Source organism: Mastigoproctus giganteus, chromosome 3 (assembly GCF_048544385.1).
Source record: "Mastigoproctus giganteus isolate SK-2022 chromosome 3, ASM4854438v1, whole genome shotgun sequence".
NCBI lineage: Eukaryota > Metazoa > Arthropoda > Arachnida > Uropygi > Thelyphonidae > Mastigoproctus > Mastigoproctus giganteus.
The window spans coordinates 138,542,899-138,568,907 of NC_143577.1; the positions used below are offsets into that span (position 1 = coordinate 138,542,899).

The 26,009-nt window shown below is 39.4% G+C and overlaps 1 protein-coding gene across 1 annotated transcript in view; it reads left to right on the plus strand.

The window, feature by feature from the left end:
* LOC150088287 (cubilin-like) overlaps positions 1-26,009 on the plus strand; it is a 1,623,406-nt gene that overhangs the window by 448,588 nt on the left and 1,148,809 nt on the right. Inside the window, exon 13 of the mRNA XM_090370104.1 lies at positions 18,018-18,180. Coding sequence (XP_090226230.1) covers positions 18,018-18,180 — 163 coding nt within the window. The remainder of the gene's footprint in view (positions 1-18,017; positions 18,181-26,009) is intronic.

Here is a 26,009-nt window from a genome sequence, read left to right on the forward strand (position 1 = left end):
TCAGACAAGACCTGCCCTTAACAAAACCATGCTGTGTCTGAGCTATAACTGAATTCTTGTCCAGATGATCCTGCAGTGCTTCTTTAACCAGTGCCTCCATTAATTTTCCTGGAACCGAAGTTAAACTAACAGGTCTATAATTACTTGTGTCAGCCTTTGATCCTCCTTTGTGAATTGGGGTTACATTTGCACATCTCCAGTCCATGGGTTCCTCCCCTGAGTCCAAAGAAGCTCTCATAATTATGGCTAGGAGTTTGCTTACTTCCTTTGCTGCCTCCTTTAATATAACTGGATAGATCCCATCCACCCCGGGTGCCTTTTTTATGTTTATCCTCAACAATTTCTCCTCCACTTTCCTCTCAGTTATTAGAAAATCATCTAGCTCACTGCCAATGTTTACTTCACCTACGACATTCCCCTTCCTGAATAACTCCTCATGTGTGAATGTAGATGCAAAATACTTGTTTAGATTGTTAGCCACCTGAGCTGGATCCTCAACTGTTGAACCATCAACATCCAGTGGACCAATCTGATTCATCCCTTTCCTTCTTGAGTTTAAATAGGTAAAGAATAGGTAGTTGTACACGTTGGCACTAATGATATTAAGAGTAGGAGACCAGCAGAATTACTTAACAAGTACAGGTCATTGATGAAAAAAAGCCGTGAATTAGGGTTGAATTTGAAAGTGTCTGCAATTCTGCCCAGACACGATAGGAGGGAGTATATGATGAGAGCCTTGTCAATCAATTCGGCCCTGGAAAGATTGTGCAAGGCTCAAGGGATAGAATTTTTTTCAGCCTGGACTGTACTTGTTAACAGGAGAGACTGCTTCTACAGGGATGGGATACACTTAAATAGAAAGGGTGCAAGAATATTTGCTGATGCTATTGAGGCAGTGTTGGATGGGTCGGAAAACTGATAGCTTGCCGGGATACAAGTACTAATAGTTTAACGGTAGCCATAGGCAGAGGTGAAGGTGATTCTTGCACAACCTATTAGAATAAGTAGCGACCTGCAGCGAGGGGTGTTGGGGTTTCAGGGATGGGTGGCAGTCATCATTGAAACAGGTGGGTATATGGGATGTGTTAGGGTAACTAGGAATAGGAGTAGGAGCATGTATACTTGCATGTATACCAATGCTAGAAGTATACTAAATAAATTTGATGAATTTGAAGTGTTGGTCAAGACATCAAAGGCGGATATTGTTGGGATATCAGAGACATTAGCATTTTAGCATTAGCAGAGGCATTTGATGCAAGAAAGCAAGCTTATGCAGCATCAGCCAAAAAAAAAAAAAAAAACCACTTCCACTTCACCCCTCTGTTCGTTCAAAATACCTGTCCAGCTGAGCTTAAACTTATTTAGGCTATCAACTTACACGACAAGGGATGGAAGTCTGTTCCACCAACCAACCACCCGCTGGCTAAAAGCAAATTTCCGCACGTCTATCCTACATCTGTCTTTCCTCAATTTGAATTTATGCCCTCTCAGTTGATTATTCTGAGTGAGAGGAAGAATCCCATCAGCATTGAGCATGCTTAAACCATTCAAGGCTTTATACACCTCTATCAGATCACCTCGCTGGTGCCTAGTCTCCAGACACTGTAATTTGCAAAACTTAAGCCTTTCTTCGTAAGAGCACCCCTTTGTTCCATTCACTAATCTTGTTGCCCTTCTCTGTACTCGTTCCAGCAGCTCAACATCCTTCTTGAAATGAGGCCTCCAGACCTGTATACAGTACTCTAGGTGTGGCCTGACCATTGCCTTATACAATGGAATAATCACCTCCTTATCCCTGCTGGAAAAATTCCTGTATATCATTGACAATACTCCATGAGCCACTCTTGCAGCCCGTCTGCACTGCTCAGAGAACTTCATATCTGCCTGCACAATCACCCCCAAGTCCCTTTCATTCTCTACCACTGTCAGTGTAGTACCACAGAGTTGATACGTTGCTCTGGGGTTGCTTTTTCCCATGTGTAGTACTTTACATTTGTCAATGTTAAACTTCATTTGCCACCTCTCAGCCCATCTGCTCAACCTTTCCAGATCCTGTTGCAGCAGCATAGTGTCAGTAGTGTCCTTGACAACCCTGCCAACCTTTGTATCATCTGCAAACTTGGACATTAAGCTTGATATACCATCATCAATATCATTTATAAATACAGAAAACAATAATGGACCCAACACTGAGCCCTGAGGGACTCCACTAATAACATTAGTCCACGATGAGCAGTGTCCATTGATTACCACTCTCTGTCTTCTCCCCCTCAACCACCCCTTTATCCATAGCAGCAATTTGCCTCCAATGTCACACTGCTCCAATTTGTGTAGCAGTCTTCCATGTGCAACAGTATCAAAAGCCTTCCTAACTCACAGGTGTATAATTACTTGTGTCAGCTTTTGATCCTCCTTTGTGAATTGGGGTCACATTTGCACATCTCCAGTCCATGGGTACCTCCCCTGGGTCCAAGGAAGCTCTCATAATTATGGCTGAGAGTTTGCTTACTTCCTTTGCTGCCTCCTTTAATATAACTGGATAGATTCCATCAACCCCAGGTGCCTTTCTTGTGTTTATCTTCAACAGTTTCTCCTCCACTTTACTCTTAGTTATTACAAGATTATCTAGCTTACTGCCAGAGTTTAATACACCTCTGGCATTCCCCTCGCTGAATAACTCCTCATATGTGAATGTCGATGCAAAATATTCATTTAGTTTGTTAGCTACCTGAGCAAGATCATCAACAGTTGAACCATTGATATCAAATGGACCAATCTGATTCATTCCCTTCCTTCTAGAATATACATAAGTAAATTACTCTTTGCTGTTTTTCTTTGCATCGCTTGCCAAAGATTTCTCGTAATCTGCCTTCGCCTGCATAACCTTCTTTGCAACTTGGTTACAGATCAACTTATATCTATCATAGACTTCTGTGTCACATGTTAATTTATATGTATCCCAAGCATTTTTCTTCATCTGACATCCATTTAGGCCTAAACCTTGAACAAAATTTCTTAGTTGGTATGTAAAGCCTAGTAGCTTCCAAGATAAGTTCTTTGAATGCTTCCCATTTTGAATTTGCTGTTCCTAACGTCATCAGTTGGTTTCACTGTATAGAATTTAAATACTGTCTCAGACCATTGTAGTCGCCTTTATGAAAGCAATAACCCTTCCCTTTACCCCTGATGGTAGTTACCTCTTTGAGTAAATCCCACTTCAGCACACTGTGATCACTGCCACCTAGTGGTTCCTGTATCTGCAGATTCTTGATGCATGAAGAATCACTACTGATAATCAAATCAAGAGTATTACTCCCTCTAGTTGCCTCCCAAACATGCTGATGTAGAAAATAATCATCCAATAAATCCACAAAAGCCTTGCTAGTGTGTGAGTGACCAAGCCACAAATTCCAGTCAATATCTGGGAAATTAAAATCCCCCATTATAAGACTTTCTGATTTACTGGCCCACTCTATTTCCCTGTAGAGCTTCTTATTATACTCATCAGAGTCATTAGGCCTATAGCACACTCCTACTCTCAATTTTGATCTCCCAGTGCTTATGTCACACCGAACTGACTCGACACTGCACTGTCCAGTGATGTCGACTGGCTTCACTTCCTTGGATTTTATGTCTTTCTTAACTAATAACCTAACCCCTCCTCCCTTCCTATCCTGTCTATCCTTTCTATAGACGTTATACTCCCCAAATTCCAGTTCTGCATTCCTTATATCTGTGTGACACCACGTCTCTGATAACCCAACAATATCCACCTTTGATGCTTTGAGCAATACCTCAAATTCATCAAATTTATTTACCAAACTCCTAGCATTGATGTACACGCAAGTAGACATGCACCTGTTCTTTTTCTTAGCTACCCTAACACGACCCATGTGTTTACTTTTACTGCAGTGACTCCCAGCAGTCTCTTAAATATCCTGCATCTTGTTTTCCAGGCTTCTGCTCATTCCAATAGAAGCAGTGCAAGAATCACTTTCACCTCTGCCAGTGGCTACTGTTAGCCTATTAGTCCTTGTATTCCCCCAAGCTATCAGTTTTCCGACCCACCTAACACTGCCTCGATAGCATCAGCAAATATTCTTGCACCCTTTCCATTTAAGTGTATCCCATCCCTGTAGAACAGTCCCTTCTGTTAACAAGTACAGATCAGGCAGAAAAAAATTCTACCCCTTGAGCCTTGCACAATCTTTTCAAGGCCGAATTGATCGACAAGGCTTTCATCATATACTCCCTCCTATCATGTGTGGGCCGAATTGCAGACACTTTCAAATTCAACCGTAATTCACAGTTTTTTTTTCAACAGTGACCTGTACTTGTGAAGTAATTTTGCCAGTTTCCTACTCTTAATATCATTAGTGCCAACGTGATATAAATTAATATACATTAATGGGTGACATGGAACCTATGATAGATATAAGCTGGTCTGTAACCAAGTCACAAAGGAGATTAGGCAGGAAAAGGCAGATTATGAGAAATCCTTGGTAAAGGATGCAAAGCAACACAGAAAAGAGTTCTTTACCTATGTAAACTCTAAAAGGAAAGGGATGAATCAGATTGGTCCACTGGATATTGATGGTTCAACAGTAGAGGATCCTGCTCAGGTGGCTAACAAACTAAACGAGTATTTTGCATCTACATTCACACATGAGGAGTTATTCAGGAAGGGGAATTCCAGAGGTGAAGTAAACTTTGGCAGTGAGCTAGATGATTTTATAATAACTGAGAGGAAAGTGGAGGAGAAATTGTTGAGGATAAACATAAAAAAGGTACCCGGGGTGGATGGGATCTATCCAGATATATTAAAGGAGGCAGCAAATGAAGTAAGCGAACCCTTAGCCATAATTATGGGACCTTATTTGGACTCAGGGGATGTACCCATAGACTGGTGATATGCAAATGAGACCCCAATTCACAAAGGAAGACAAAGGCTGACACAAGTAATTATAGAACTCTGAGTTTAAGTTCTGTTCCAGGAAAATTAATGGAGGCACTGGTTAAAGAAGCACTGCAGGATCGTCTAGACAAGTCTTCAGTTATAGCTCAGACACAGCATGGTTTTGTTAAGGGGAAGTCTTGCCTGACCAATGATTCTATGATGCAGTCACAAAAGAACTGGATGCAGGGAATAACTTTGATATTATATATTTGGATCTTAGAAAGGCTTTTGATACTGTTGCAAATGGAAGACTGCTGCACAAATTGGAGCAGTGTGGCATTGGAGGCAAATTGCTGCTATGGATAAAGGGATAGTTGAGGTGGAGAAGACAGAGAGTGGTAATCAATGTACACTGCTCATCGTGGACTAATGTTATTAGTGGAGTCCCTCAGCGTTCAGTGTTGGTCTATTGTTGTTTTCTCTATTTATAAATGATATTGATGATGTATTGTTGTTTTCTGTATTTATAAATGGTATATCAAGCTTAATGTCCAAGTTTGCAGACGATACAAAGGTTGGCAGGGTTGTTAAGGACACTACTGATGCTACTCTGCTCCAACAGGATCTGGAAAGGTTGAGCAGATGGGCTGAGAGGTGGCAAATGAAGTTTAACATTGACACATGTGGAGCACTACATATGGGAAACAGTAACCCCAGAGCAACGTATCAACTCTGTGGTACTATACTGCAGTGGTAAAGAATGAAAAGGACCTGGGGGTAATTGTGCTGGCAGATATGAAGTTCTGTGAGCAGTGCAGACGGGCTGCAAGAGTAGCTCATGGTGTCTTGTCAATGATATACAGGAATCTTTCTAGCAGGTGATTATTTCCTTGTATAAGGCAATAGTGAGGCCACACCTTGAGTATTGTATACAGGCCTGGAGGCCTCATTTCAAGAAGGATGTAGAGCTGCTGGAACGAGTACAGAGAAGGGCAACAAGATTAGTGAATGGAACAAAGGGGTGCTCTTATGAATAAAGGCTTAAGTTTTGCAAATTAGAGTGTCTGGAGACTAAGCACCTGTGAGCCTGTGAGGTGATCTGTGTAAGGTGTATAAAGCTTTGAATGGTTTGAGCAGGCTCAATGCCGATGGGATTCTTCCCCTTGCTCATAATAATCACCTGAGAGGGCATAAATTCAAATTGAGGAAAGACGATAGGATAGATGTGTGGAAATTTGCCTTTAGCCAGCGGGTAGTTGGTTGGTGGAACAGACATCCATACCTTGCTGTGGATGTTGTAGCCTAAATAAATTTAAGGCTCAGCTGGACAGGTATTTTGAATGAACGAAGGTGTGAAATGGGAGTGTTTTTTTTTTTTTTTTTTTGGCTGATCCTGCACAAGCGTGCTTTCTTGTATCATATGCCTCTAGTAATGCTAATTCTAGCATTACAACACACACACACACACACTTTTTTTCTTTTTTTTTTTTTTTTTTGGTTTCGAAATTATGTGGCAGAATCTGCCAGAGTGACTATCTTAACCTACTTGTGTCCCTGGTCTGCCTCCATGGGGCGAAGTATGGGCAACATCGAGCCTCAGGAAGGGTCTGGCAGCTAAATTGACAGAGGAACAACGGTACACAACACTACATGTGAATAATACCTATATGCTTTTACATCTCTGGCCTTTACAGTGTTCTGTATCACAAGAAAATGTATACCATGTGGAGATTGGGGGAAACACCTGGTGCTGTTTGACCCTAACACACTTTACACTTTCTAAGCAATGATTAGTATTGATTTCTTGTTTCCATGTGGAAGTTGTTTATTTTGATCCATAGTGCTTTTGTGAGTGACATGGGCTATGAGAGTTAAATAAATATTGTTTATATTTTATTATTTAATTCTTTTTAGTTATTCAATCCATCATCAATTATGGCAAGTGCCGAAAAGAAGAGCTGTCGACAATCTAGCTTATGGTTTTATTGAAATCCCTTTCAACTCCAGACAGCCTATGCATCTTATGTGTAGTGGCACAACTATGGTTGATGGACCTCAGGGCAAATAAAAACTGACGTCTTTGGAAAATGCAAAAATTGGAATTTTTGCATCTTTTAACCATGAAAATTGCACCCGGGGTACATGCCCCACCTCCCTGACCCTAGTTATGCAACTACTTATGTGTAATAGTTCTTTTTCAAATATGGCTATGAAACCATCAAGACTTTTAGATCACTTAAAAATGAAATATTTTGATAATGTGGTAAACATATTGAATATTTTAAAACAGAATTTTGAGCAACATAACACTGTTACTTCCTTATTTAAGAAGCACACACAAACAAATGACGATGGAATGATTGCATCTTATGAAATTGCAGAAATTATCACAAAAACTGGTAGTGCTCATACAGTTGCTGAGACTGTTATACAACCGGGATTTGAGACTATGATTTCAATGGTGATGCATCACAATCCTTCCAGGATTTCAATAGCATTCCCATTGAGCAATGATTCAATTCAAAGACGAATCGATGAGATGTCAGTTAACATTGTAAAGAAGCTAATTGACAAACTAAAAATGAGAAAATATTCTATTCAGATTGATGAATCTACAGTTACTGACAGTAAGGCCTTCTAATGGCATAAGTGCATTATTTCGATGATGATTGTAAATTGCAAGAACAGATGTTTGTAAAATAGATAGAAACTGACTGTACTTGTGCATCCATTTTTGATGCTATAAAAACATGCTTTAATGAAAAACAACTACCATTGGAAAATTTTGTATCCTGTGCCACTGATGGTGCTACCACCATAGTTTGAAAACAAAGGTTTTATAGCCCACCTAAAGGAAGAAGAATGTCCTGAATTTATTACAATACACAGCATTGTTCACCGACATAATCTGGTTGCAAAAATTATTAGCCCAGTTTTTTATCAACCTCTCAATATAGTTATTAAAACCATCAATAAAATAAAGTCACATAGCAAATATGATCGCCTTTTCAGAAATTTTTGTGTTGATAATGAAGAACAGTATGTGAGGCTTCTTTTACATACAGAAGTCAGATGGCTTTCTAAAGGAAGGTGTAACAAGATTTTTAAAATCAGTTTGATACAATAATTAGCCTTTTTAGAAAGCAAATGAGATGCACATTTAGCAAAGGAGATCAGCAAACCAAAAAACAACTTGGATTTTTCTAAAACTTAATGAAGTATCACTTCAACTTCAAGGGAAATTAATTACAGTGATAGACTGCAAACGCATATTAAAAGTCTTCGTTGAAAATCTGAAAATATTTGAAAGTAATTTAACGAGAAAACAATTTCATGGTATGGTTAGCTGAAATCAATGAATTTCTCACCAAGAATGATCCTAAGAATTATTCAGATCATTTTTGTTCTTTAAAAGGTGAAATGAAAAATAGATTTTCAAATTTATTTTCTTTTTAAGTGAAGTCTAGCATGTTAGGTCAAACTGGACGTAATGTCAGGTTTGCTAGTGAAGAAATTCACGAAGAACTCATTGAATTAAAATGTAACAAATAATACAAATATAAATGTGAAAAGGTGAAATGGCTGAGTTGTGGCATCAAGAACAACTAAACTTCCTTGTCCAACAATATGGTCTGAAATTAACAAAGTGCTTCTTTGTTTTCCAGTGTCTTATATGGTTGAAAGTGGTTTTAGTTCAGTAAATAAAATATTAACAAAGGAAAGAAACAGAATTGATATATGTTCAACAGAAGACAGAATTAAATTTACCAACAACATACCGAACGTTGAACTTTTAGCTAAGAAGCATTAGGCTCAGGGATCCCACTGAATAAAAAGAGTATGTATAAAGTATTTTGTTGTTTAAAATTTCATTGGGGGTGATTAGGAAAAAACTGTCTAAAAAAGCCCTTTAGGTGGTAATAATTAAAAAAAAGTTGTCTGTTCCACCAATCAGACTTGCCTTTAGCCAACCCGCTGGCTAAAGGCAAATTTCTGCACATCTATTCTACAACTGTCTTTCCTTAGTTTGAATCTGCATCCCCTCGGGTTCTGGCCCCAGGTGCCAAGTGATTTTGTGATCAAGTGTCTCTGCCAGTAAATTAGCGATCTTTCTTGGTGAAATAAAATCATTTTCTTATTTTCAGCATTACATTAACACAATTCATTCAATAAAGAAAGCACTTTACTAGATCAGAAGCAAAAGTAATCTTCTTTCTTTCTTCCTTCCTTCCATTTATTGTTTTATTAATAACCCACTACCACTTGGTCAGAAAGGTGGCACTGCCCCTGCCTCCACGTGGCAGGGAAAAGCTCTCCCTTCCGGGGTGAAATGGAGTAAACAGATCCTAAGACCCAGAAATCCATCGGTGCATTGATGAGACCCTTACAGGACAAAAATAGTTGGAGCCTGATTTTGTTGCAACTAAATGTCAAAAGACTGATGTAGCCAAAATTAGATGTTGTTGTTGTTGTTTGGTTTTTAGGAGCATTAGCAACTAAGGCCATATTGCTCCGGGAATATGCGGTGGTCATTCCCTGACCTTTCCGCATCGTCCGTATTTGGTGGTGACGGGCTCGAACCCCGGTCTAATCAAGAAGCGTGTGTTACACACTGCTGCTCCTTCCCACCTGGCTACGGAGGTGCCTCCAAAATTAGAACGCCAACCTTTCTTATCATTCACTCAACTGAAGAACCAAAATTAGAACGTCAACCTATTGGCAAACTATCGCCATTTCTAGTGCAAAAATGCCTATAAAGCATAATAGGTACCCCAAGACATTTGTTGCTTAAGATCGGGAGACTTACTGGTTGAAGTTGCCACTGCTTGACAGTCTGAGCAACTACTAAAACTAAAAACTTTCGGTGGAACTTCCATTACCGTTTTACCACAAGTTTCCTTGAACACATCAAGAGGTGTCATCACCGAATGGGACCTCATGAATGTGTCAGATGAAGAGTTAAAACAGGAATTACAAGATCAAGGAGTAATCAATATAAGAAGAATAATGACAAAGAAAGATGACATACTAGTTCCAACTCGGAACATGATACTCAGTTTCGATAACCCTAAACCACCAACAGCAATCAAAGCAATTTTTCTTAATTGCCATGTTAGAGCATACATTCCAAATCCCTTACGCTGCTACAAGTGCTAGAAGTTTAGGCATTCACAGACAGTTTGCAGAGGAGCAGCTGCCTGTGCCACATCTGGGTCCACTGTGCACACGAACACTGAATGCACAGCTACAATACCTAGTTGTGCAAACTGCAGAGAAGCACATCCAGCGTTTTCTAAGGAGTGTCCCCTTTGGAAATGTGAAAAACACATACAACGATACAAAACTGAACACAATGTCACCTTTCAAGAGGCTAAAAAATCTTTACCAGCCCTGAATAATAATAAACCAACCTATGCTCAAGCAACCAAAAGACATATATCAATTGCAATCCAAACGGTGGTAACCATACCCCCCAAGCGAATCGCTATATCAGTAGGCAAGATCAGTATTGACCACCGTACCAGTAGACCAAACAACAAGCAAACAAAGTAAAGCCATAAATACTCTAATTAATGTACAGCCAGATGTCTCAGCACAGTAAAACACTAAAGTAACTACCTCTCCTGATGCAAACCAAACTGATTTGCATGGACTTAGAAAATAGCTCACACTAAGATGAGCACGTACTAGAACTATTTACTGATGAAGATATGGACATGGTAAAACCATACTTTGCAAAGAAGGGGAAAGGGAAACCTAAGCAAAACAAACCTTCAACCCCTCGAAAACAAATCAAGGGTTCTAATAAACCCAAATAATGCTTACATTTCTGCAATGGAACTGTACAGGTTATTGCAGTAATTTAAATGATATCCGAGATCTCCTCACACAATATGATCCTATCGCTTTCTGCCTTCAGGAAATCAATCTGATCCAATATATAACTGTTCCTCTCTGGAACTATAAAATTCATTGGCAAGATCATGTTGTACACAACCCTAAAAATCCGGCGCATGGAGGTGTGGCATTGATAATCAACGTTCAAATACCCTCTGAATCATCAAAATATAAGCTACACTGACCTAGAAGAACTAGTGGTACAACTTCCGCAACCCTACTTCATCTAGGGGACCTCAATAGTCATCATCCTTTATGGGGAAATCAAAATATGGACAAACGAGGACAAATTATAGAAAAGTTACTAGACCAGCACAATTTGATTACTCTCAATAATGGCTCACACAGCTATATGCATTTACCTACAGGATCTACCTCAGCTATTGATGTCTCACTATGCTCAGCATCCATATATCCTATATTTGGATGGACTATTCACAGCAATACACTGGGATAGTGACCATTACCCAGTGATATGCCAGACTGATAACAAACATCCCCCACTTTTCTAACAGAATTGTTAAATGGAACTTTTCCAAAGTGAAATGGGATATATATATATATATACAAACAACTAGCAATACTGGAAGAAAAGCAGGTCCAGCAAGCATCCATAGCCACAGAATATATATCTAACCAAATACTACAGGCAACAGACCAAGCGATTCCAAAGCAATCCAACAAAATATCAGCATACTCAAAATTTTGGTGGAATGATGAATGCAGCACGGCTAAAAAAGAAAAGAAAAGATGGCGTCTGCCGAGAATAAATAACAGTAGTCTTCTCCAGTGGTGAAAAGTTACTTATTCGAGGTAATGCAATCCCATAGCAACAACAAAGAGTTCTTTATTTACGTAAACTCTAGGAGAAAGGGGATAAATCAGATTGGTCCAGTTGATATCGATGCTTCAACTGTTGATGATCCTGCTCAGGTAGCTAACAAACTAAATAAGTATTTTGCATCTACATTCACACATGAGGAGTCATTCAGGTAGGGGAATGTCAGAGGTGAGTTAAACTCTGGCAATGAGCTAGATGATTTTGTAATAACTGAGAGGAATGTGGAGGAGAAATTGTTGAAGATAAACATGAAAAAGGCACCCGGGGTGGATGGGATCTATCCAGTTATATTAAAGGATGCAGCAAAGGAAGTAAGCAAACCCTTAGCCATAATTATGAGAGCTTCCTTGGACTCAGGAAGAGATGTGCAAATCTGATGCCAATTCACAAAGGAGGATCAAAGAGCAACAGAAGTAATTACAGACCTGTTAGTTTAACTGCAGTAATAGTTCAGACACAGCACGGTTTGTTAAGAGGAAGTCGTCTGATCAATTTGATTATATAATACGATTTGGTCACAAAGGAACTGGTTGCAAAGAATAATTTTGATATCATATATTTGGATCTTAGAAAGGTTTTGGATACTGTTGCACATGGAAGACTGCTGCACAAATTGGAGCAGTGTGGCATTGCAGGCAAATTGCTGCTATGAATAAAGGGATGATTGAGTAGGAGAAGACAGAGAGCGGTAATCAGTGGACATTGCTCTTTTTATCATTAGCATTAGTAGAGGCATATGATGCAAGAAAGCAAGCTTATGAAGCATCAGCCAAAAAAAAAAAAAAAAAACCACTTCCACTTCACCCCTTCGTTCGTTCGAAATACCTGTCCAGCTGAGCCTTAAATTTATTTAGGCTATCAACTTCCACAACAAGGGATGAAAATCTGTTCCACCAACCAACTATACGTTGGCTAAAGGCAGATTTCTGCACATCTATCCTAACGTTAGTCCTCATTAGCATATAACGTTAGTCCTCATTAGCATATAACATTAGTCCTCTTCGTGGACTAATGTTATTAGTGGAATCCCCAAGGGTTGGGTCCATTGTTGTTTTCTGTATTTACTGATGATATGATGATGGTATACCAGGCTTAATGTCCAATTTTGCAGACAATACGAAGGTCGGCAGGGTTGTTAATGATATTATGACATTACACTGCAGCAACAAGATCTAGAAAAGTTGTGCAGATGGGCTGGGAGGTGGCAACTGAAGTTTAAATTTGGCAAATATAAAGTACTGTACATGGGAAGCAGTAACCCCAGAGTAATGTATCAAATGTGTGGTACACTAACAGTGGTAGAGAATGAAAATGCCCTGGGGGGTAATTGTGCAGGCAGACACAAAGTTTTCTGAGCAGTGCAAATGGTCTGCAAGAGTAGCTCATGGTGTCTTGTCAGTGATATAGAGGAATTTTTCTATCAGGAATAAGGAGGCGATTATCCTCTTGTATAAGACAATGGTCAGGCCACACTTTGAGTACTGTATACAGATCTGGAGGCCTCATTTTAAGAAGGATGTAGAGCTGCTTGAACCAGTAGAGAGAAGGGCAACAAGATTAGTGAATGGAACAAAACGGTTGCTCTTATGAAGAAAGGCTTAGGTTTTGCAAATTACCGTGTGTGTGTGTGTGTGTGTGTGTGTGTGTGTGTGTGTGTGTGTGTGTGTGTGTGCAGACTAAGCACCTCCGAGGTGATCTAATTGAGGTGTATAAAGCCTCAAATGGTTTCAGCATGCTCAGTGCTCATGGGATTCTTCCTCTTGCACAAAATAATCACCTGAGAGGGCATAAATTCTAATTGAGGAAAGACAGTTGTAGGATAGATGTGCAAAAGTTTGCCTTTCGCTAGCTGGTGGTTGATTATCGGATCTAACTTCCATCAGATTGATCTACTGGATATCGATGGTTCAACTGGTGATATGGGAAGCAGTAATCCCAGAGTAATGTATGAACTCTGTTGTACCACACTGACAGTGGTAGAGAATGAAAAGGACCTGGTGGTAAATATGCAGGCAGATATGAAGTTTTCTGAGCAGTGCAGATGGTCTGCAAGAGTAGCTCATGGTGTCTTGTCATACAGGAATTATTCTAGCAGGAATAACGAGGTAATTATCCCCTTGTAGAAGGCAATGGTCAGCCACACATTGAGTACTGTATACAGGCCTGGAGGCCTCATTTTAAGAAGGATGTAGAGCTGTTGGAACGAGTACAGAGAAGGGCAACAAGATTAGTGAATGGAACAAAGTGTTGCTCTTATGCAGAAAGGCTTAAATTTTGGCTTAAATTTTGCAAATTACAGTGTCTGGGGACTAGGCACCTGCGAGGTGATCTGATAAAGGTGTATAAAGACATGAATGGTTTTTGAGCATGCTCAATGCTGATGGGATTCTTCCTCTTGCTCAGAATAATAGAAGGCATAAATTCAAATGCATAAATGCAAATGCATTTATGCCTGAGAAGGCATAAATTCAAATTGAGGAAACAAATGTAGGATAGATGTGCGGAAGTTTTCCTTTAGCCAGCAGGTAGTTGGTTGGTGGAACAGACTTCCTTCCTTCCTTTATTGTGCAAGTTGATAACCTAAATAAATTTAAGGCTGAGCTGGACAGGTATTTGGAACGAATGGAGGGGTGAAATGGGAGCATGTTTTTTTTTTTTTGGCTGATGCTGCATAAGCTTGCTTTCTTGCATCATATGCCTCTACTAATACTAATGCTAAGGCCACGGTAGCCTAGTAGTCAGGCACATGGGTTGATAAGTACACGTGCTTTGAGTGACCGGGGTTCAAGCCCGTGACTGCTGAATACGGTGCTGTTTCTTGTATTCTGTCTTTTTTGTGAACTCCTCTTACCGTTTGTTCATACTGGAGTATAAACAGAAAATTTAATTAATTTATTTATTTAATACTAATCTGTCTGTGTAGAAGTTGATAGCTTAAATAGATTTGAAACAGAACTAGACAAACATTTGGAGCCAGTGGATGGGTGAAATGAGAAGGGTTTTTTTTTTTTTTTTTTTTGGCTGATGTTATATAACGTTGCTTTCTTGCATCATGCCCCTCTAATGCTAACTCATTGTGAAGGTATTCTCAATATAGCATATCATTAAAATGATACTAATTCTTTACCTGGGTAAATGATCATTTTATACCTACACATATAAAAATTATGCAGTTTGCAGTAACCCATATGTCAAGAAACTCCTTTGCAGTCTAGGTAAAAATATCTTTTAATGAGAGGATTGTGTTCTTTATAGACAAAATGGCCACTGTGGTTGAATGATGTTACTCTATATTTTTATGCTGACATCTATAAGAGCAACATTTTCTCTCCCTTGGAGACTGTTAGCAATTCTCTGACAAGTTGCAAAGCTTGGACTTTGGTCAAATCTGATGGCATCTGACTCAACGCAAGCCATAGTCTTATTTAAAAATTCATAAACCTCTTTGCGATAAAGTAAAAAAGTGTTCAAATAAAAACTTCCTTTCAATGTAATGTCTTCTTGAAATACCCTGCAAAAGATTATATACAAGCAACGAGAACGAAGGGCAAAATGTAAGTGTGCACGTCAGCATGGAGGGGAATAGAGGAGTCTATACTCCTCTATTCCCCTCCTCTCCTCCGTACTGCTGACAGCTGTCATGCATTGTACGCATTTTAATTGATTAACCCAATGGAATGTATGATATGTCTGTATTAATTAAGAATTGATCTCACTGTACTTTTAAGATGCTACATCTCGTATAAGACTGACAGAAAATGTGCTCTATTTTTCACTAATTCCACTGGTTGGCAAAAAATAGCTTTTTTCATTTCCTGTTAAAATCAGGGCGATTCTTATAGATTTGATGGTGCTGAATTCAAATATGGCAACCATATTTCTGTAACACCCACCAATTTTAAGGGAGAAGGGATTAAATTCAAAAACTAAGTTTCTAGTAAGAAACATTTCATATATTTTTACATACAGTATTGGTATTAAACAAGTGGATTCTTAACCTTATTCTATTTACAAAAATATTGATCTAATAAATTTCTTGCCTTTTATAATCATTCACTTGTGTCTCCTGTACCAGATTCCAACAGTAGTCTGCTAACATGGGGCTCACATCTGGTGAGTATGGGCTTGGCATACCCAGGGTCCTGAGCTGGATATCATTATTCTTCTCTTTCTTTCCTTTCTAATTCTAACTCTTACTCTCTCTCTCATATTTGGGCACCATTTTCCCTAGTATCTGTTTTCCTTTTGAGAAATATCTTGGTAAAACCTTTCACAGTGTTCGTCTGAGACTGCTCCCAAATTTTCAGGAAAAAAAGTCTAAATGGAAATGTAGGAAATGAAGCTGTAATGACATGTTGCATCCTAACTCTCCGTATGCTAAAATTAGCTCATCCAGAATTTCATGGTAATTTTATGATTTCTCATTGTCTAAAAAGTTCCGGCAGATGTTTTCAAATGCCTTCCAGGCTCTTATTTCTGTAGCATTTAATTTTTTACTGAATTCCTCATTTTGGAATAGCAGTTTGATTTGAACACCCACAAATATTCCTTCTTTTATCGTACCCTCACTGATTCGAGGAAACCTTTGCCTTAAACAGGAAAATCCTTCAACTTTTTTTATCCATCACTTTCACATATATTTTTGACTTATCCACCAAAGGAGGATGTGCTACATTTTTCTGGCCTGGTGTGATTTCTGAATGGTCTGGCCATTTTTTCACTCTGTATGGGAAAGCAGCAGTATTTAGTGTATCCACCTTGCACCTAGTCAGCAAAGCTACCACTTTTAGGTTGGCACAGATATTCCATTTGTATTCTTGATAGCATATTTTTTGCACAAGAACCTGTAGGTTCTCATACATTTCCTTCATGTGAACAGCATGGGCCAGTGGTGCAGATGGATACTTATTTCCATTATAGAGTAAAACTGCTTTCAGACTGACATTGGTTTAATCAATGAAAAGCCTCCACTGCTCAGATATTCTCCACATGTAACTCTTTTGTTAATTCCTGGACATTGTTCCTATAAACCAAAGCACTATCCATGGAGTAATAGGGCATTATGTTAGATTGGCACTTCCTATAAAAAGACAACTTTACACCCTTTTCAAGAAGATTCCACTGCTGAAGCTGTGATCCTAGTAATTGAGCATTGGTTTTGGAGAAGTCTAAATTTCTGAACAAGTCATTCAATTCTTGCTGAGTGATTAGATGCAGGTTTACAGTATCAAGAGTTGAAAAGTCTGGATCTGTACTTGTTCTGGGTTATGTTTCTTCTGGAGACTTTTTTTCTGGTCCTCAATCAGAGTCAAGTTTATAGGCTTTGTATCATCATGAGGAACTGGCCTCGGGGCAGAAGATATATTGGGATGCTCTACTTTATGCATAGATTTCCCTGAAAAACCAGAAATAATGGCCATGCAAAAGTAACAATGGCTTATGTGGTCTCGAGGTTCCAGCCATATCACCAGAACAGCATAAGGCATCGATTAATGACTACCTCTAAGCCAGCATGTTAATCTCCTTGAACATTAGCTACAGGAAATCTTTGGAGCCCATACTTTTCCTGATCTCTGACCTTACATCCAAAATAGAGTTCATTGGCTTTTCTCACACATTGTGACAGTGGCTTCTGCTGTAATTTTAATACCAATTCTCTTCAAATGTATCAAAAGCTATCAGGCTTATTTTGGCAAGAATACAACATATTTCCTTTACATTTGAGGTATGTGCACATAAGAATGCAATTAAGAAATTGTAAATTTTTATTTCTAATTTAAACACAGTTCACCATTTACAGTTATGCACACAACACTTGTTTACAGACTAATTCACTAAAACACTTGTTCACTTTGTTAACCACTCACTGTCTAAAAAACATGTTCATGTTTGGAAATATGAAAATAGTATGGAACACACTTGTATATATACCAGTAGAGAAATTTCTAGAAGTCTCACAATGCTTCTAAAGAATTCCGTCGAAAGTTCTAGAACCTATGAAAAACATACTGATCTCTCTTTTGCATGTAACAATATTCTAGAACATTCTTGAATGTCGTAGAAAGCTCCCAAATGCTCCAGAAATTTTATGAATGGTCTAGAAAAAAAATAGATGGAAAAGATCATTAAACCAACTGCAGGTCTTGATTTTCGGTAAATAACCTATGATATTTGAAAACTGAGGATGATGAGAACTTTCAAGTCCACATCTGAGTTTTTGAACATATTTCTTGTGAGAATCTGTCAAAATTATTTCAGGGAGGAAATTTATGCCAACCAGTGTTGTTGATTTTCATGCATTGACTGTCATTTGTTAGTTTTAATTATTAGTGACATATTTCTTAATGGCCATTATTTTAAATAGAAGTTTTTCTCTTACAGATACATGATGGACAGTATAGCTCATCTCCATTGCTTTTTAAGCAGTGTAGCAGTGTATTGCCTGATCAGTCTAGTATTATCAGTTCAAGTAACAGGCTTCTTCTTATTTTAAAATCATATGGTGAAAGTGTCAGCAGAGGATTTAAAGCCCATTATTCATCTGGTATGAAAAATAATAAATATCATAATAATAATAAATTTAATAATAATAAGGGCTACAATCTCCCAGTGGTTATAAAACTGGACTTCAAGCTTGATGGACCTGGGCTAGAATCCTGCCTTGGCGTGAGCAAAAGTGTGTCCATTATTCTGGTAGACTAGCATATATAATGATAAAAATATAATTATAATGAAATATAAATATAATTGTAATAAAAAAGTCATGAAATTTGTTTCAGCGGACCTATCTCCCTCAAGGTGATGCGACAGCTGAGGCAGATAGTGGTGCCATCTGGTGTTGCTCCGAAGAACTAACCACACAACCATTGAATGCAAGCCGAAGCTAAACAAGTCAAACTCCACTGAAGATGTCGATGAGTAGTCATTAACATACTGCACTGAGTTTGGCAGGGGATAAAGTCGCTCATGTTCAAGCAAAGAGATCAGTTTGAAAATTTAGAGACCACCTCAGTCGGCAAATAATACTACATCACCTTGACAACAATGGTGCAGTACGGGAGGCCATCCACACATCTGTTTACCCTACTGCCATAGCATCCACTAGTATTTATTGAAGAGAAACGAGCCACGAGCAGCAGAAGAACCGAAAAAACAATTAACCGCCAGCTTGGGAAAGATGACAGAAGAATTATGAATCAAGATAGGTCAATTGACCCAGTACCAATGGGGTAATAGGAGTAAGAAATTGATTGAAAAAAGTGAAGAGTATCTTCCATAGAGACAATGACTCTGGCAAAACACAAGACAAAAAATTCAGAGTAGGAGAATACTACACTGAAGCAGAACTTCCTCACACTCAGTGGAGACTATGCCAATACAAAGAGAGCTCCCAGAGAAAAATAAACAGAATCTTCGATGTAAACAAAAGTGCCTTCTACAGGAGTATCAGACAAGCTGGGAAAGGCAGAAATAAACCACCTGAGCAACAAGTGGAGCAATGAAGTAAGACATAACAGCCGAGCCCTCTGGATAGAACTAGAATGGAAGAAAACCAAGGATGTACAAGAGATGAGAGAATAGGATATTCAGGAAGAAGAAGTATAACAGTCGATCAGAAAGTCCCACCCGTGGCAAACCCCAGGAATATATAATGTCCAGAACTACTGGTACAAGAAGCTCACTTGCACACACACAAGCACCTAGCAGAGCAGTTCACCTGAATAATAAGTCACCCTGAGGCAGTCCCAGAATTTCTTACTCAAGAAATCACATAGCTGAAGGCTAAAGACCAAGATACAAGAAACGTGACAAAATATAGGCCGATCACCTGTCTCCCAACGATGTATAAGATCATGACCAGCTGCACCAAGGAGTTATATAAGACAACTTAGAAATCCAGACTATCATGGCCGAACACGGTCTAAATCAACTACTACAGGGCCATCGACTCGATGCTATTTAGCTGGCTAACAGAGATACTTGAGATCTATAAAATCAATCTGACAATAAAAAATATCTGTAAGCAACCATGCCGAAATTGAGTACTATCATCAAGGTCAAGAACAATACAACCAGGCTGATTCCCATCGGGAGAGGAATCTTTCAGGCAGATGCATGTGACCCGCTGTACTTCTGCCCAGTAGTCCAGACACTATTTTCCATGATCAACAACAGCACATGTGGATGTACCCTCAAAGAATGAAGGAACAACCTCTCCCACCTGATGTAAATGGATGGCATCAAGCTCTACGTGGTAACCAAGAAGCAACTCCAGCAGGTACTCCAGATCGCCAAAGAGCTCAGCAGTGATATCAGGATGAGATTTGGATTAGAAAAATACAAGACTCAAGGATTGCATCAGAGGAAATTAGCCAGACAAAACTACCAATACTGGTAGTTAACATGGGGAGGACCCACAAAAACCTGGGGTTGATGCAGGCTCAAAAGTTATAGCAGCTCAACAGTTATATATATCCCCCCCCCCATTGTGGCTTCAAACATTTTACCAGTATTGGTAGTTTTGTCCGACTAATTTACCCCGATGCAATCCTTGAGTCTTGTATTTATATAATCCAAATGCCTGTATGTGTCCATACCTTGGTTCTAGGATTATGCCTTTGGAATCTAGCATGTGCAGCTATGTGCTAAAATCAGTGGAAACATGTCTGGGGATCTGGGTGGGTGAGAGGCCCAGCCCTAATATGTGACTTTGGCCCCTGCTTAGACAAACCAGGTGGTCCCAGACTGAACTGCCTGGGATCAATTGGTAGGTGGTTCTTACTGCTACGGTAAACTGCATTCCAATAAGTCTCCCTCCTTTCGTTCTTGGGACAGGGTCAAGACTGATTGGAAATGTGAGATTGATTCTCGAAGCGAACTTGGTGCCCCATTCGTGCACACAGTACCTGCTAGTTCACGAGTGCATCCCCTTATAGAGCTACAGTGAGTGAGGTGTTTGGGCATGAGAAATTTTTATTTTATTCCTATGAGTAAATTAAGTAAATGCTATGAGTAAATCCTAAGACTTAGTGATACTGCTCTTCCTCTTTCTCCATTCCACTGTAGAGCAGGTACTTGGGAAAACATCACCCTTCTTCATCCAGAAACGATTAGAAGGGTAGTATTAGTATTGGCATGTGATGCAAGAAAGCAAATGTATGAGTTTATCCAGCATCAACCAAAAAAGAAAAAAAAACATTTACAAAACAAATCTGTCTAAATGTTTGTCCAGCTCCTCCTTAAATTTATTTAACCTATCAACTTCCACAATGACAGATGGAAGTTTGTTCTAGCAATTAACCACCCGCTGGCTAAAGGCAAATTTCCGCACATCTATTCTACATCTGCCTTTACTCAATTTGAATTTATGCCCCGTTAGGTTTGTAATCTGAACAAGTGGAAGAATTCCATCAGAATTCAAAGTGCTCAACCCATTCAAGGCCTTATACACCTCAATCAGATCACCTTGCAGGCGCCTGGTCTCCAGCCACTGCAATTTGCAGAACTGTAGCCTCTCTTGGTAAGAGGATCCTTTCATTCCCCTCACCAATCTCGTTGCCCTTCTCTGCACACACACTCAAGCAAATTTACATCCTTCCTAAAATGAGGCTTCCAGGCCTGTATGCAGTACTCAAGGCATGCCTTGACAATTGCCTTGTACAGAGAGACAATCACCTCCTTTTTCCTGCTAGCAAAATTATTATATATCATTGACAAAACCCCATGACCTGCCCTGGCAGCCTGTCTGCATTGCTCAGAAAACTTCATATCTGACTGCACAATTACTCCCAGGTCTTTTTCATTTTCAACCACCTTAAGTGTTGTACCACACAGTTGGTATGTTTCTCTGGGGATACTTCTACCCGTATGCAGTACTTTGCATTTGTCAAGGTTAAACTTCAGTTGCCACTTCTCAGCCCATCTGCCCAAATTTTCTAGATCTTGTTGCAGTAGCACACTGCCATTACTGTCATTTACAACCCTGCCAACCTTTTTACATCTGCAAACTTCGACACCAAGCCTCATATACCTTCATCAATATCATTGATAAATATACAAAACAACAGTGGACCCAATACCGAACCCTGTGGGAATCCACCAATGACATTAGTCTACGAAGAGCAGCACCCATTGATTACCACCCTCCGTCTTCTCCCACTCAACCGGCCTTTTATCCATTGTAGCAACTTATCCTTAATACTATTCTGCTCCAATTTGTACAGTAGTCTTCCATGTGCAACAGTGTCAAAAGCTTTTCTGAAATCATAGTATATTATATCAATATTATTTTTTGCATCCAGTTCCTTTGTAACCACATCATAATAACCAATCAAATTTGTCAGACAAGACTTTCCCTTAACAAACCCATGCTGTGTTTGAATTATTGCTGCAGTCTTGTCTAGATGATCCTGCAATGCATCTTTAACCAGTGACTCCATTATTTTACCCAGAACAGAAGTTAAACTAACTGGTCTGTAATTACTCGTGCCACCCTTCGATCCCCCTTTGTGAATTGGGAATACATTTGCACATCTCCAGTCCGTGAGGACCTCCCCTGAGTCCAAGGATGCTCTCATATTTATGGCTAAGAGTTTGCTTACTTCCTTTGCCGCCTCCTTTAATATAACTGGATAGATCCCATCCACCCCAGGTGCTTTTCTTACGTTTAACTTCAACAGTTTCTCTTCCACTTTGCTCTCAGTTATTACAAAATCATTAAGCATCCTGCTACAATTTGATAACCTTCTGGCATTTTCAAACCTTAATAGCTCCTCGTGTGTAAAATGTAGATGCAAAATACTCATTCAGTTTGTTTGCTATCTGAACAGGATCATCAACAATCAAACCACCAATATCAAGTGGACCAATCAGATTCATCCCCTTCCTTTTAGAGTTTATATAAGTAAAGAAATCCTTGCTGTTTTTCTTAGCATCCTTTGCCAAAGATTTCTCGTAATCTGCCTTTGCCTGCCTAACCTCCTTTTGTGATTTTATTAAGACTAGCTTATATCTGCCATAGACTTCTGTGTCGCCTGATAATTTCTATGCATCCTATGCATTTTTCTTCTCTGTCATGAGTTCATTAGTTCATTTGATAACCATTTAGGCCTAAACCTTGAACAATATTTAAAGGTATGAAACTTTAGTAGTTTCTACGATTAATTCCTTGAATGCTTCCCACTTAGAATTTGCTGTTGGTAACTTCATTATTTGATTCCACTGTACAGAATTTAAAAAACTGTCTGAGACCACTGTATTCACCTTTACGGAAGTAAAAACCCTTTCCTTTACCCCTGATGGTAATTATATATTTAAGTAAATCCCACATCAGTACACTATGATCACTGTCACCTAGTGGTTCCTTTATCTGCAAATTTTTACTACACGAATGATCACTGCTGATAACCAGATCAAGAGTATTATCCTCTCTGGTTATCTCTTGAACATGCTGCTGCAGAAAACAGTCATCCAATTAATCTACAAAAGTCTTACTAGTGTGCGAGTGACCAATCCACAAGTTCCAGTCAATATCTGGGAAGTTAAAATCCCCCATTATAAGACATTCCGATTTACTAGCCCACTCTATTTCTCTGTACAATTGTTCATTGTACTCATTTGAGTCATTAGGCCTATAACACACTCCTATTCTTAGTTTTGCTTTCACAGTGCTTATATCACACCAAACTGACTCAACAGTGCACTGTTCATCTATATCAACTGGATGAACTTCTTTTGATTTTATGTTTTTCTTCATTAACAGCATGACACCTCCTCCCTTCCTATCCTGTCTATGCTTTCTGTACACATTGTACTCCCCAAATTCCAATTCTGCATTCCTAATATCAGTATGACACCACGTTTCTGATATCCCAACAATATCCACCTTTGATGTCTTGACCAACACTTCAAATTCATCAAATTTATTTACTCTACTTCTAACATTAGTATACATGCACCTATTCTTATTCTTAGTTACCCTAACACATCCCATATATCCACCTGTTTCATGATGACTGCCATCAGTCCCTGAAACCCCAGCACCCCTCACTCCAGACCGCTGTTTCTTCTAATAGAAATAACTCAAAAATCATCTTCACCTCTGCTTGCAGCTGCTTTTAACCTTATAGTCTGTGAATTCCCTCCCCCCCAAACTATCAGTTCCGACCCACGTAACACTGCCTCGATAACATCAGCAAATATCCTTGCACCCTTTCTATTTAAGTGTATCCCATCCCTGTAGAAGCAGTCTGTCCTGTTAACAAGCACAGACCATGCTGAAAAAAATTCTACCCCTTGAGCCTTGCACATTCCCTCCAGGTGTCCAATTGATTGACAAGGCTCTCATCATATTAATTTCTTTGAGGGTATCTACCCTACACCTCAAGCTCTCATAGATGCCCATTAGAAGTCTATGAATTGATGCCTAATTTCTACACACATCTCTGCACCTGGCACACACAAAAACATCCTCCTTGGCTAGATCATGTTCTGTTCCAGAGAATTCGGCAAACATTTTTAGTGGTGAACTTCAGAGCTGTCACCAGCTTCTGTGGGGAGCCACATACTTCCCATAGAAAGGAGCCTAGTTTTCCCACAATTAGAGGGCTTTTAGTGTAGGGAAAATTGCTTTTCACATCCTTGTCCTCTGAAGCATCTGAATCATGAGAATCACTGTTGTTCTCTTCTTTGGCCCCCAAAAATTCAAGTTCTTCTTCATTTGAGTCTTGGGTGATTTCTACCTGCTTACTTATTTCTATACTTGATTGTATGGTGTGCTTATTTGGATCTGACTGATTGACTTCTGTGGTATTCTGTATTTATTTTCATTCCTCCGGTTGTTTTGGTTAACAGTTAGCTCTTTTCCTAGGAGCATTAGCATTTTTAGCATTAGTAGAGGCATTTGATGCATGAAAGCAAGCTTATGCAGCATCAGCCAAAAAAAAAAAAAAAAAAAAACACTTCCACTTCACCCCTCTGTTCGTTCAAAATACCTGTCCAGCTGAGCCTTAAACTTATTTAGGCTATCAACCTCCACCACAAGGGATGGAAGTCTGTTCCACCAACCAACCACCTGCTGGCTAAAGGCAAATTTCCACACGTCTATCCTACATCTGTCTTTCCTCAATTTGAATTTATGCCCTCTCAAGTGATTTTTCTGAGCTAGAGGAAGAATCCCATCAGCATTGAGCATGCTTAAACCATTCAAGGCTTTATACACCTCTATCAGATCACCTCGCTGGTGCCTAGTCTCCAGACACTGTAATTTGCAAAACTTAAGCCTTTCTTCGTAAGAGCACCCCCTTGTTCCATTCACTAATCTTGTTGCCCTTCTCTGTACTCGTTCCAGCAGCTCTACATCCTTCTTGAAATGAGGCCTCCAGACCTGTATACAATACTCTAGGTGTGGCCTGACCATTGCCTTATACAATGGAATAATCACCTCCTTATCCCTGCTGGAAAAATTCCTGTATATCATTGACAATACTCCATGAGCTACTCTTGCAGCCCGTCTGCACTGCTCAGAGAACTTCATATCTGCCTGCACAACCACCCCCAAGTCCCTTTCATTCTCTACCACTGTCAGTGTAGTACCACAGAGTTGATACTTTGCTCTGGGGTTGCTGTTTCCCATGTGTAGTACTTTACATTTGTCAATGTTAAACTTCATTTGCCACCTCTCAGCCCATCTGCTCAACCTTTCCAGATCCTGTTGCAGCAGCATAGTGTCAGTAGTGTCCTTGACAACCCTGCCAACCTTTGTATCGTCTGCAAACTTGGACATTGAGCTTGATATACCATCATCAATATCATTTATAAATACAGAAAACAATAATGGACCCAACACTGAGCCCTGAGGTACTCCACTAATAACATTAGTCCACGGTGAGCAGTGTCCATTGATTACCACTCTCTGTCTTCTCCCCCTCAACCACCCCTTTATCCATAGCAGCAATTTGCCTCCAATGTCACATTGCTCCAATTTGTGTAGCAGTCTTCCATGTGCAACAGTATCAAAAGCCTTTCTAAGATCCAAGTATATAATATCAAAGTTATTCCCTGCATCCAGTTCTTTTGTGACTGCATCATAGTATCCAGTCAAGTTGGTCAGGCAAGACTTCCCCTTAACAGAACCATGCTGTGTCTGAGCTATAACTGAAGTCTTGTCTAAATGATCCTGCAGTACTTCTTTAACCAGTGCCTCCATTAATTTTCCTGGAACAGAAGTTAAGCTCACAGGTCTATAATTACTTGTGTCAGCCTTTGATCCTCCTTTGTGAATTGGGGTCACATTTGCACATTTCCAGTCTATGGGTACCTCCCCTGAGTCCAAGGACGCTCTCATAATTATGGCTAAGGGTTTGCTTACTTCCT